The sequence below is a fragment of the Bos grunniens genome, chromosome 2 (genome assembly GCF_055505025.1).
Source record: "Bos grunniens cultivar Pamir isolate PY7600 chromosome 2, Bosgru_T2T1.0, whole genome shotgun sequence".
Classification (NCBI taxonomy): domain Eukaryota; kingdom Metazoa; phylum Chordata; class Mammalia; order Artiodactyla; family Bovidae; genus Bos; species Bos grunniens.
Genome location: NC_141166.1, coordinates 59,872,888 through 59,887,085, shown reverse-complemented (window position 1 = coordinate 59,887,085; position 14,198 = coordinate 59,872,888). Strand labels below are relative to the sequence as shown.

At 38.3% G+C, this 14,198-nt stretch overlaps 1 protein-coding gene across 1 annotated transcript in view; it reads left to right on the top strand.

The window, feature by feature from the left end:
* Window positions 1–13,833, top strand: part of CNTNAP5 (contactin associated protein family member 5) — a 459,549-nt gene extending 445,716 nt beyond the window's left edge. The window contains exons 15-17 of the mRNA XM_086367026.1: window positions 8,802–9,020; window positions 11,041–11,112; window positions 13,628–13,833. Of these exons, the coding sequence (XP_086223152.1) occupies window positions 8,802–9,020; window positions 11,041–11,112; window positions 13,628–13,824 (488 nt within the window). The 3' untranslated portion in view covers window positions 13,825–13,833. The remainder of the gene's footprint in view (window positions 1–8,801; window positions 9,021–11,040; window positions 11,113–13,627) is intronic.
* The last annotated feature ends 365 nt before the right edge of the window (window positions 13,834–14,198 follow it).

Genomic DNA, 14,198 nt, shown 5'->3' with positions numbered 1-14,198 from the left:
CCAGCAATGCAGGAACACAGCCCTGAGCATTAAAATATAGGCTGCCCCAAATCACACCAAACCCACAGACACCTCAAAACTCACTACTGGATACTTCATTACACTCCAGAGAGAAGAGATAAAGCTCCACCCAACAGAACACAGATGCAAGCTTCCCTAACCAGGAAACCTTGACAAGCCACTAGTCCAACCCCACCCACAGGGAGCAACCTCCACAATAAAAAAGAACCACGAACTTCCAGCCTACAGAAAGACCACTGCAAAAACAGCAATCTAAACAAAATGAAAAGGCAGAGAAATATTCAGCAGGTAAAGGAACATAATAAACGCCCATGAAACCAAACAAAAGAGGAGGATATAGGGAGTCTACCTGATAAAGAATTCAGAATAATGATAGTAAATGTGATCCAAAATCTTGAAAACAAAATAGAGTTACAGATAAATACACTGGAAATGAGGATTGAGAAAATTCAAGAAATGTTTAACAAAGACCTATAAGAAATAAAAAAGAGTAAATCAATAATGAATAATGCAATAATTGAGATCAAAAGCACTCTAGAAGGAACCAACAATAGAATAATTGAGGCACAAGATACGATAAGTTAGATGGAAGACAGAATGGTGGAAATAAATGAAGCAGAGAGGGGGAAAAAAAAAAAAAGAAATGAGGACAACCTCAGAGACCTCTAGGACAATATTAAATGCCTCAATATTTCAATCATAGGAGTCCCAGAATAAGAAGACTGAAAAGCTATCAGAAAATACTTGAGGAGATAATAGTTGAAAACTTCCCTAAAATGGGGAAGGAAATAGCCACCCAAGTCCAAGAAACTCAGAGAGTCTTAAACAGGATAAACCCAAGGCAAAACACCCCAAGACACATATTAATCAAATTAATGAAGATCAAACACAAAGAGCAAATATTAAAAGCAGCAAGGGAAAAACAACAAATAACACACAAGGGGATTCCCATAAGGATAACAGCTCATCTTTCAACAGAAACTTTTCAGAGCAGAAAGGAATGGCAGGACATACTTAAAGTGGTGACAAAGAAAAACCTACAGCCCAGATTACAATACCCAGAAAGGATCTCATTCAAATATGAAGGAGAAAACAAAAGCTTTACACAAGCAAAAGCTGAGAGAATTCAGCATCACCAAACCAGCTCTTCAACAAATGCTAAAGGATCTTCTCTAGACAGGAAACACAGAAAAGGTTTATAAACTCGAACCCAAAACAACAAAGTAAATGGCAAAGGGATTATACTTACTAATAATTACCTTAAATGTAAATGTGTTGAATGCCCCAACCAAAAGACAAAGACTGGTTGAGTGGATACACAAACAAGACACCTATCTATGCTGTCTACAAGAAACCCACCTCAAAACAAGGGACTTATACAGACTGAAAGTGAAGGGCTGGAAAAAGATATCTCATGGAAATGGAGACCAAAAGAAAGTGGGAGTAGCAATACTTATATCAGATAAAATAGACTTTGAAATAAAGGTCGTGAAAACAGGCAAAGAAGGACACTACATAATGATCAAAGGATCAATCCAAGAAGAAGATATAACAATTATAAATATATATGCACCCAACGTAGAAGCATTGCAATATGTAAGGCAAAAGCTAACAAGTATGAAAGGGGAAATTAACAGTAACACAATAGTGGGAGACTTTAATACCCCACTCACACCTATGGATGAACTAAAATTAAATTAGCAAGGAAACACAAACTTTAAATGATACAATGGACCAGTTAGATCTAATTGATATCTACGGGACATTTCACCCCCAAACAGTGAATTTCAACTTTTTCTCAAGTGCACATGGAACATTCTCCAAGATAGATCACATCCTGCACCATAAATCTAACCTTGGTAAATTCAAAAAATTGAAATCATTTCAAACATCTTTTCTGATCACAATGTGGTAAGATTAGATATCAACTACAGGAAAAAAATATCAAAAATACAAACATATGGAGGCTAAACAATATGTTTCTGAATAAGCAACAAATCACAGAAGAAATAAAAATATGCATAGAAACGAATGAACTTGAAAACACAACAACCCAAACCCTATGGGATTCAGCAAAAGCGGTGCCAAGGGGAAAGTTCATGGCAATACAAGCTTACCTCAAGAAACAAGAGAAGATTCAAATAAATAAACTAACTTTACACCTAAAGCAACTAGAAAAAGAGCAAATGAAGAAACCCAGGGTTAGTGGAAGGAAAGAAATCATAAAAATTAAGGCAGAAATAAATGAAAAAGAAACAAAGGAGACTATAGCAAAAATCAACAAAACTAAAAGCTGGTTCTTTGAGAAGATAAATAAAATAGACAAACCATTAGCCAGACTCCTCAAGAAAAAAAGGGAGAAGAATCAAATCAACAAAATTAGAAATGAAAATGGAGAAATCACAACAGACAACACAGAAATACAAAGGATCATAAGAGACTACTATCAGCAACTATTTGCCAATAAAATGGACAACTTGGAAGAAATGGAAAAATTCTTAGAAAACTATAACCTTCCAAAACTGAACCAGAAAGAAATAGAAAACCTTAACAGACCCATCACAACTGCTGAAATTGAAACTGTAATAAAATTTTTTCCAACAAACAAAAGCCCAGGACCAGATGGCTTCCCAGCTGAATTCTACCAAAAATTTAGAGAAGAGCTAACACCTATCCTACTCAAACTCTTCCAGAAGATAACAGAGGAAGGTAAACTGCCAAACTCACTCTGTGAGGCCACCATCACCCTAATACCAAAACCAGACAAACGTGCCACAGAAAAAGAAAACTACAGGCCAATATCACTGATGAACATAGATGCAAAAATCCTTAACAAAATTCTAGCAAACAGAGTCCAATAACATATTAAAAAGATCATACATCATGACCAAGTGGGCTTTATCCCAGGGATGCAAGGATTCTTCAGTATTCACAAACCAATCGATGTGATACACCACATTAACAAATTGAAAGACAAAACCCGTATGATTATCTCAATCGATCACAGAAAGCCTTTGGGAAATTCAACATCCATTTATGATAAAAACCTTCCAGAAAGCGGGCATACAAGGAACATACCTCAACAAAATAAAAGCTATATATGGCAAACCCACAGCAAACATTATCTTCAATGGTGAAAAATTGAAAGCATTTCCCCTACAGTCAGGAACAAGACAAGGGTGCCCATTCTTACCACTACTATTCAACATGGTTTTGGAAGTTTTAGCCACAGCAATCAGAGCAGAAAAAGAATTAAAAGGAATCCCGATTGGAAAAGAAGAAGTAAAACTCTCACTGTTTGTAGATGATATGATCCTCTACATAAAGATGATATGATCCTCTACAAAATCCTAAAGACACCACCAGAAAATTACTAGAGCTAATCAATGAATATAGTAAAGTTGCAGGATATAAAGTTAATACACATAAATCCCTTGCATTCCTATACACTAACAATAAGAAAACACAAAGAAAATTAAAGAAACAATTCCATTCACCATTACAACGAAACGAATAAAATATTTCTACCTAAAGAAATAATAAATAAATAAATCTACCTAAAGAAACAAAAGACTTTTATATAGAAAACTGTAAAACACTGATAAAAGAATCAAAGATGACACAAATAGATGGAGAAATATACTGTGTTCATGGATTGGAAGAATCAATATAGTGAAAATGAGTATACTACCAAAAGCAATCTATAGATTCAATGCAACCCCTATCAAGCTACCAACAGTATTTTTCAGAGAACTAGAACAAATAATTTCACAAATAATAAACCTCAAATAGCCAAAGCAATCTTGAGAAAGAAGAATGGAACTGGAGGAATCAACCTGCCTGACTTCAGGCTATACTACAAAGCTACAAGTCATCAAGACAGTATGGTACCGGCACAAAGACAGAAACATAGATCAATGGAACAAAATAGAAAACCCAGAGATAAATCCACACACCTATGGACACCTTATCTTTGACAAAGGAGGCAAGAATATACAATGGAGAAAAGACAACCTCTTTAACAAGTGGTGGTGGGAAAACTGGTCAACCACTTGTAAAAGAATGAAACTAGAACAGTTTCTAACACCATACACAAAAATAAGGTCAAAAATGGATTAAAGGTCTAAATATAAGACCAGAAACTATAAAACTCCTAAAGGAAAACAGACAAAACACGCTCTAACGTAAATCATAGCAGGATCCTCCATGACCCACCTCCCAGAGTAATGGAAATAAAAGCAAAAATAAACAAATGGGACCTAATTAAACTTAAAAGCTTTTACACAACGAAGGAAACTATAAGCAAGGTGAAAAGACAGCCTTCAGAATAGGAGAGTTCAGTTCAGTTCAGTTGCTTAGTCGTGTCCGACTCTTTGCAATCCCATGAACCACAGCATGCAAGGCCTCCCTGTCCATCAGCAAGTCCTGGAGTCCACCCAAACCCATGTCCATTGTGTCGGTGATGCCATCCAACCATCTCATCCTCTGTCGTCCCCTTCTCCTTCTGCCCTCAATCTTTCCCAGCATCAGGGTCTTTTCAAATGAGTCAGCTCTCCACATCAGGTGGCCAAAGTATTGGAGTTTCAGCTTCAACATCAGTCCCTCCAATGAATACCCAGGACTGATCTCCTTTAGGATGGACTGGTTGGATCTCCTTGTAGTCCTAGGGACTCTCAAGAGTCTTCTCCAACACCACAGTTCAAAAGCATCAATTCTTCGGCGCTCAGCTTTCTTCACAGTCCAACTCTCACATCCATACATGACTACTGGAAAAACCATAGCCTTGACTAGATGGACCTTTGTTGATAAATAATGTCTCTACTTTTTAATATACTGTCTAGGTTGGTCATAACTTCCCTTCCAAGGAGCAAGAATCTTTTAATTTCATGCCTGCAATCACCATCTGCCATGATTTTGGAGCCCAGAAAAATAAAATCAGCCACTGTTTGCACTGTTTCCCCATCTATTTGCCATAAAGTGATGGGACCGGATGCCATGATCTTAGTTTTCTGAATGTTGAGCTTTAAGCCAACTCTCTCCTTTCAGAATGGGAAAAAATAATAGCAAATTAAGCAACTGACAAAGAATTAATCTAAAATATATACAAGCAGCTCATGCAGCTCAATTCCAGAAAAATAAACGACCCAATCAAAAGATGGGCCAAAGAACTAAACAGATGTTTCTCCAAAGAAGACATGCAGATGGCTAACAAACACATGAAAAGATGCTCAACATCACTCATTATCAGAGAAATGCAAGTCAAAACCACAATGAGGTACCGTCTTACACTGGACAGAATGGCTGCTATCAAAAAGTCTACAAACAATAAATGCTGGAGGTGGGGTGGAGGGGGAAAGGGAACCCTCTTACACTGTTGGTGAGAATGCAAACTAGTAGAGCCACTATAGAAAACTGGATATTCCCTTAAAAACTGGAAATAGAACTGCTATATGACCCAGAAATCCCACTGCTGGGCATACACACTGAGGAAACCAGAAGGGAAAGAGACACGTGTACCCCCATATTCATCGCAGCACTATTTACAATAGCTAGATATGGAGGCAATCTAAGAAGTCCATCAGCAGACGAATGGATAAGAAAGCTGTGGTGCATATACACAATGGAATATTACTCAACCATTAAAAAGAAAGCGTTTGAATCAGTTCTAATGAGGTGGATGAAACTGGAACCTGTTATACAGAGTGAAGTAAGTCAGAAAGAAAAACACCAATACAGTATATTAATGCATATATATGGAATTTAGAAATATGGTAACGTTGACCCTATATGTGAGATAGCAAAAGAGACACAGATGTAAAGAACAGAATTTTGGACTCTGTGGAAGAAGGCAAGGGTGGGATGATTTGAGAGATTAGCATTGACACATGTATATTACCATATGTGAACTAGATCGTCAGTCTAGTTTCGATGCATGAGACAGGGCGCTCAGGGCTGGTGCACTGGGACAACCCTGAAGGATGGGATGGGAGGGAAGTGGGTGGGGGGTTCAGGATAGGGGACACATGAACACCCGTGGCTGATTCATGTCACTGTGTGGCAAAGACCACTGCAATATTGTCAAGTAATTAGCCTCTAATTAAAATAAATAAATAAATTTAAAGAAAGAGAACAAAAGAAAAGACAAAGAGATGGGTTATCCCCTGGAGCCTCTAGCAAAAAATGCAAATTGACAGCATCTTGATTTTAGCTCAGTGGGAACCTGTATTAGACTTCTGCAGAGCTGTAAGACAAAGCATGTGTTGTTATATGCTAAGTTGTTTAAGTTTATGCTAATTTCTTATAATTTCTCTGCTCTTCTCCAGTAGCATATTGGGCACCTACTGACCTGGGGTGTTCGTCTTTCAGTGTCATATCTTTATGCATTGTCATACTGTTCATGGGGTTCTCAAGGCAAGAAGGTTGAAGTGGTTTGCCATTCCCTTCTCCAGTGGACCACATTTACAGAACTCTCCATCATGACCCATCCATCTTGGCTGGCCCTATATGACATGGATCATGGTTTCATTGAGTCAGACAAGGCTTGTGATCCATGTGATCAAATGCTTCAAGATGGTGAAGTAGAAGGACATGCAATCATCTTCTCCTGTGAGTGCTAGGGAGTCTCCAGCGGCAAGAGACTGGTTCCATATTGGGAAAGGAATATGTCAAGGCTGTATATTGTCAATCTGTTCATTTACCTTCTGTGCAGAGTATATCATGAGAAATACCAGGCTGTATAAATTACAAGCTGGAATCAATATTGTGGGGAGAAATATCTGTAAACTCAGATAGGCAGATGACACCATCCTTATGGCAGAAAGTGAAGAGGAACTAAAGAGCCTTTTGATGAAGGTGAAAGGGGAGAGTGAAAAAGCTGGCTTAAAGCTTAGCATTCAAAAAACAAAGATCATGGCATCTAGTCCCATTACCTCACAGCAAATAGATAGGGAAACAATGGAAACAGTGACAGACTGCATTTTCTTAGGCTCCAAAATCACTGCAGATTATTACTGCAGCCATGAAATTAAAAGATGCTGATCCTTGGAAGAAAAGCTATGACCATCCTAGACAGCATACTAAAAAGCAGAGGCATTACTTTGCTGGCAAAGTTCTGTCTAGTCAAAACTATGGTTTTCCAGTAGTCATGTATGGATGTGAAAATTGGACCATAAAGAAGGCTGATTGCTGAAAAATTGATGCTTATGAACTGTGGTGTTGGAGAAGACTCTTGAGAGTCCCTTGAACTGCAAGGAGATCAAACCAGTCCATCCTAGAGGAAATTAGTCCTGAATGTTCATTGGAAGGAGTGATGCTGAAGCTGAAGCTCCAGTACTTTGACCACCTGATGCAAAGAGCTGACTCATTAGAGAAGACCCTGATGCTGGGAAAGACTGAAGGAAGAAGGAGAAGGGGATGACAGAGGATGAGATGGTGGATGGCATCACTGACTCAGGGAACATAAGTTTGAGAAGGCGCTGGGAAATGGTGAAGGACAGGGAAGCCTAGTGGTGCAGTCCATGGGGTAGCAAAGAGTTGGACATGACTGAGTGACTGAGCAACATCAACAACAATTTTTTACAACAGCCACATTAAATTAATACACATAATTTCTTTTATTTTCCTGTAAGATAAGAGGGATGATAAATTAGTGAGGTTTACATGGGCGTTGCTCAGGAAGGAATAATAATAAGGTCAAAAGTAGACATAGCATTGTTGAGGGATATTAGTTTCTAATTTTCCTCTATATGTCCACTATATAGCTTCCCTAAATGTGGCCAACAAAATGCTTGCTTGATGATCCTTGGAAGCACTTTTTGATCATTAATGACTGGAAGTAAGTTATAATTAATCTGATTGAAAGTCCTTGTCTTCTTCCAGAAAATAAGCCTATTATCATAATAAAATAACTATTTGAACCATCTAGGTCTATTAAAACTGTTATGCTTTAAAAGAGGGGGAAAAGTCCATCCTGCTTTGTCATCTTATGCAATTGCATCACAGAAATTTGTTCAAATGATACTTATTAAAATAAAGAAATGGCATACTGAGTAATATTACCATAAATCTTGAAGAAAATGAGACATTTGATCTCGCCATGATTCATAAATGATTCCCTCATTATCTTTTATAAAAACTCAAAGACACTTTGGGAGATTGAGTGCTGTCATAGAAAATCCATGCTCACCAGTCAGTAATATGGACAGAACTAAGCATGTGAAAATCTTGAATATATGGTCAAGCTATTAGTGTATGAAAATGTATTAGTATATAGTGTATACAAGCTGCTGAAAACACCAAACATGATAAACTTTTGAGAGGATCACTTTAAATTTCCTATCTCTGCCTCATTTCACTTTTTTTCCTACTATCATTTTGAGTGAAGTATTGTAATGAGCATTGTAGTATGCTTGAATTAATCACCAGCATCCATAAATAAATTGTGATGGGGATAATGATCTAAATTCTGTAATATAAAACATCTAGAGTGTAGAGGAGATTTATTAAGTATTTGTTACAGTTCATAAAATACATGAATGAAAATTTAGAAGTTTGAAACATTATCTCAAGGCAAAATAGCCCAAGCAATTTTCTGTGATATGTGGTTGATGTATTGACACATATTTTGGGTAGACTTTCAAGAAAGTAGATGAAGACAAAGAAAGGACAATTTCCTTTATTCAAAGAATAAAAAGGCACTTTCTGTAATTTCAAACATTACTTAACATGAAGATGGAGCAGTTTTTTTTTTTTTTTTTAACTAATTGTTTTTCACATTGCAGAGAATCTTGGATTGGATGCTGAAGTTGCTAAAGCCAATGCCCTGGGTTTTGTTGGGTGTCTGGCCTCAGTCCAATACAACCATATTACACCACTGAAGGCAGCCCTGCGCCATTCTACCACTGCACCTATAACCATCCAAGGGGCCTTGATAGAATCCAGCTGTGCCTCTCTGATGGATTCGGATGTGAATGCGGTGACCACGGTGCATTCCTCATCAGGTGTGCAAGAAAATACTCCATGAAACTTCTTTCACCAGTACTACTTAGATGTCTTCAAGAAGCTTTCAGGCTAAAGGCTAACGTGAATCAATTCCTTACCTTGTATGATTACAGGCAGTTAAGAATTATGACTGGTTTCTTAGATTGATATTTAATATATTTAAATAATCCTATTTCTAATATAGAGCTTCCGAGGTGGCTCAGTGGTAAATAATTTGCCTGCCAAGCAGAAGACGCAGGTTCTATCCCTGGGTCAGGAAGATCCCCTGGAGAAGGAAATGGCTACCCCCTCCAATATTCTTGCCTGGGAAATCCCATGGACAGAGGATCCTAGAAGGCTACAGTACACAGGGTCGCAAAAAGAGTTGGACAGGATTTAGCTATCAAACAACAACTTCTAATATAATGAGTAGTTAGAAATGCATACATATATGTCTGTGAGTGAGTGAGTGAAAGTCACTTAGTCATGTCTGACTCTTTGTGACCCCAGGGAATTCTCCAGGCCAGAATGCTGGAGAGCGTAGCCTTTCCATTCTCCAGGGGATCTTCCCAACCCAGGGATTGAAACCAGGTATCCCACATTGCAGGCAGATTCTTTACCAGTTGAGCCACAAGGGAAGCCCAAGAATACTGGAGTGGGTAACCTTTCCCTTCTCCAGTGGATCTTCCCAATCCAGGAATTGAACCAGGATCTCCTTCATTGCAGGTGGATTATTTACCAACTGAGCTATCAGGGAAGCCCATATATGTATGTAGGTATATTTATTTTTTCACTACTATTTAAAGTGGCTACTGCTCTGAGGATTGAGGAGTTTTGAGGACAGGAAGGTAAGCTGGTCTTCGAACTAATAAAATTCATGTGATTAAAACCAACCTTCCTTAATAATAGGAAAGCCCCATGGTAGTATCATCCACATATCTTCTCTTATTTTACCACTCCTTGAAATACCTTTTCTAGCTTTATTAGTCACCATCATCCTAGGTGTCTAGAAGTACTCTTAGGATTTAATTTAGTCAGGTATCTTCATCAATTGCCAAATAAGTTATGAATTATGAGCAAAGAAAGGGCATAGAGTTTTTTTGCTACCTTCTTATTACTGATCTTGGTGTTTTCTTGGCAGCAGTCAGGTATGTATCCTAGAAAAGTACGTGAATGTGACACTTGGCTGGGCTTGATTTGTGTTCTGAATCTTCCAATGCTAGACTATGGAACTTTTGGCAGGTTACTTAATAGCTTTGGTATCTGTGAAAATGGGAAAAACAATAATCATGTTGGAGTCATTTTCAGAGAATTAAATGATAGAGCAGTACTAATGATAGGTGCTGTAAGTCCTGAAAATTTTATGTGCACTATATGGATACCTCTAGGATCATTAACCCATTTTAATACCTTTGCAGGTTGTTGTTTTAAAATGTACATAGTTCAGTGTCACCAGACTGATAAGTGTCAGAGCAAAGATTAGAACCCAGGTCCAGGTGCCTTCAAACTTGATGCTCTTTAAAAAACAAACAAACAAAAAACATATATGTTAATGCACATCTAGTAAAACCCTCTAGTGAGGGTTTCCTGGGTGTGTTAATGCACCAACACTTTTGTTCTTTCCTGCCAATGAGCTCATAAATCTCTTGTAATTAAAGAAACCTCTGAAGCAGAGGCAAGTGTGATTGAGGGAAGAAGGTGTTGTCATGTATAGAAACTGTCCAGCAAAGCAGAAAAGGACATCAAAAGTAGGCTGAGAGGTAAGCAGTAGAATAAAGCAGACATAATACCACCATCACTTTGTTTAACCCCTTATATTACAGCTTATATAGAATCTAACAGAATCATGCAAGTATGGGGTATAAGCAGAGTACTTCAAATACTCTTTTTTTTTTTTTTCTGTATATGCTTGTTTGGGTTCCTTCCAAAATGCCAGCTACTAACTCTCTGAGATCACCTGGTCTAACCCACAGGTGTATCATCTCAACTGCATATTGTAGACCTTCTGCTAGGACTTTGAGTGTCTTTTACTCCTTTCAGATCTTTTTGGGAAGACAGATGAGCGGGAACCACTCACCAATGCAGTGCGAAGTGACTCGGCCATCATTGGAGGTAAACCATGCTTTGTGGCTGAAAGCAGAACAGACATAAGTGATTCTGTGGTCTGGAGGAATTATCTGAATTCTTCCTCAATTGTGGCCATCCAGCACCCAGAGCCCTGCATGATCTGCAAGAATGTGAGCCTTTTCATGAATAGTCATAATGCTTTGATGATCGAAGACACCCTTCCCCCAGGCCAGGTACCAGCAGCTCCATGGAATCTTCTTTCCCTTCAACCACCAGGCAGCTGAGCACAGAGTCAACAGCTGGATAATTTACTTCGAGACAGGCAGCATGCATCCTGTTGATCTCATCCAGTTATCATTTTTCCTAAAGCACAAACAAAGCAAACCAATAAAACTACATATGGAAAGAAGCCATGTTGGCATAAACAGATGGGCAAAGCCATCATCCTGTCGGGTTTTCTCCACCAAGTGGATCAAATGAGCAGGGTGAAGCCCACAGGACTGTAGTTTCCAATCCAGCAACACATATGGTTACAGAGGCAGATCTTGTCTGCTCTGCTGTGAACCCTGCCTTCCCTTCTCCTCCCTTACTTCTCCATTTTCTCCCTGCCTCTTGGTTTCTCCACTTTGTATTCTTCCTCAGCTTGGCTGCTACCTCCGGGAGCTTGATTTGTCCATCTGGGCCTTGCAACACAGAATGACTCCCAAACCTTGTTTAATGGAAGATGCCTGTGAGAGACTGAATTCATTTCCATCTGAGAACCAGGGTCCTCACAGTGCCCCTATCTCTGCCTTCTGGCAGGCTAGATGAGCTGTTCTACACCAGATGGAGTTTGCTCTTAAAAATCAACAGTAACCATTTATTTAACATCTATGGAATGAGCCCCATTACGGGTCAGGACCAGCACTAAGTATAGAAGTAGAATGACGAAAAACATGGATGCTACTCTGTAAGAACTCACAGCTTGGCTGGGGTCGGGTGGGATGGGGTGGGTAAACAGGTAACAACAGAACCAGTGAGTGGTGTTTTAAGGAAGGCAGCACAACTGGCAAGGGGAGCACAGAGGTGCATAATTACAATAAGATTGTGAGGAAGACACACACATACACATACACACGTTTCCTTAACGAAGTTCTTCAAATGTCTGGCTGAATTCCTGCTTCAGGAATAAAGTCCAAGTTGATTTTTGTTTTGCAACAAGAAATATAGGAAACCATTTGATGCCTATTTCTCTTCACATAATTTTTCATTTGACAAGTAGTAAAAGACTTTAGTGACTGCTGACTTTTTCCCACTAGTGTATAGGCTTCCTTGAGTCTAAGAACAGGATATTCACCCCAACCCCTGAAGAAAATTCATGGGAGTTCACAGCCTCCCACCCTAAATATTCCATGTCCTGAAGAAGTAGAAACCAGTTCTGTATTTCATCTCTTAAAGTTGCAGCCCATTCCTGGGTATCACTAACTATACCCAGTTTATTTCTAGGTTTGTTAATTTACCTGGTTTTACTTTGCCTTGTTCTAAAATAGTTGGGGAAAATGTTACATCATGGTTTAGGAGTATTTTAAAAAGTAAACCATCTTACTTTTTAAAATAAACATTTTGTCTCAAGAGTCATTCTACTTAGATAAGAAAACGGCAGAAAATATACTTTATTAGGAATGAATTTATCTTTGAATATCATAAATATTTTTCAAAGATTTTAATGTTGAGAAACATTCTTTCTTCTATAGATTCTTTTTCTCTTTAGAAATTTGACAGTATCCACATTTTTACCATCCTTTGCTGACTTTGCTATTCACTTCTCAAGAGAATTCCTGCCAAAGGTAGGGTCAAGACCTTAGGATCAGTGAGGATGACTTGCCAAGTAGGTCCGGTAAAATCACATACAATCAATCCAAAGTAGGGGAGAATGTGACACAGTAGGGCAGACATTTGCTATTGTAGTTGACTCTGGAAGACAGAAGGGTACCATCTTCAGACTACCCTGCATCTTACAGAGTATGCAGCAGGGTAAAATGCCCTGAATGTTTAGTAAGCATTTCATTATTAATAAGACATTTTTAGTAAAGCAAACATATATTGCAAACAAATTTACACCCATAGTGTATGTACCAGGAAGTGAGATACTTAAATATTATTTTCTAGGATGCTGAAATAGTTCTAAGATACTTACTTATTTGCAAGGTGACAAAGAAGTGTGCTAATTAAAAGTGATTCAGGCATATTCTTGAAGGCAAGTCTTGAAGGAATTTATTAAGAGATCATTTTCTAGTCTGATTTCATGTTTATTTGATGACATTCTTAGTCTGTTAAATATAACCTTCTCTGATATAAACTGCCTTGCTCTGTCACTAGTCTGAAAGAGGGGTTTTTTAGCTAATTGAAGTCTGAAAACATTTTAGCCTGTGTTTATTTCTGGACATGTGGCAGAGTTTGTTGCTTGTTTGTTTTTGTTTGGTTCTTTGTCCTAAGTGACCTTGTTGTCTTCTTTAAATTCTTTCTCCTGATCAGATGATCTGTGATAATTGCCTTCTCTCTTGTCCCTCTTTCTCAACAGGAGTAATAGCAGTGGTGATATTCATCATCTTCTCGATCATTGGCATCATGAGCCGCTTCCTTTACCAGCATAAGCAGTCACATCGCACCAACCAGATGAAGGAGAAGGAATATCCAGAAAATTTGGACAGTTCCTTTAGAAATGACATTGATTTACAAAACACAGTGAGCGAGTGTAAGCGGGAATATTTCATCTGAAAAACTGCAGGGTCATCTCATATTCTTTTTTATTTTTGATTTCTCCTTATCCACTTTCTCCCATACTTTAATTTTGGTCATTATCTTTCTCTGTTTCCCTTTTATTTTGGGGACATACCTGCATTCACCAGAGCATCTATCCCCTCAAACTAGCCCAGAATACTAGGCAGCTATGACCACTGCCTTCCTCTTTAACAAACTTATCATGGTGAAAATGATCACTCAAGAGATTGATTTGACTACTTTAGACAAGGAAGAGACACATGGGTGTGCACATGTCCATATTCTGTTCTGTATTTCTGATTTCTAAGATGCAGCCTTCAGTTCTGCAACTATTCAGTCTTGCAGGCTTACCTTGAACCTGAGCTCTGTGA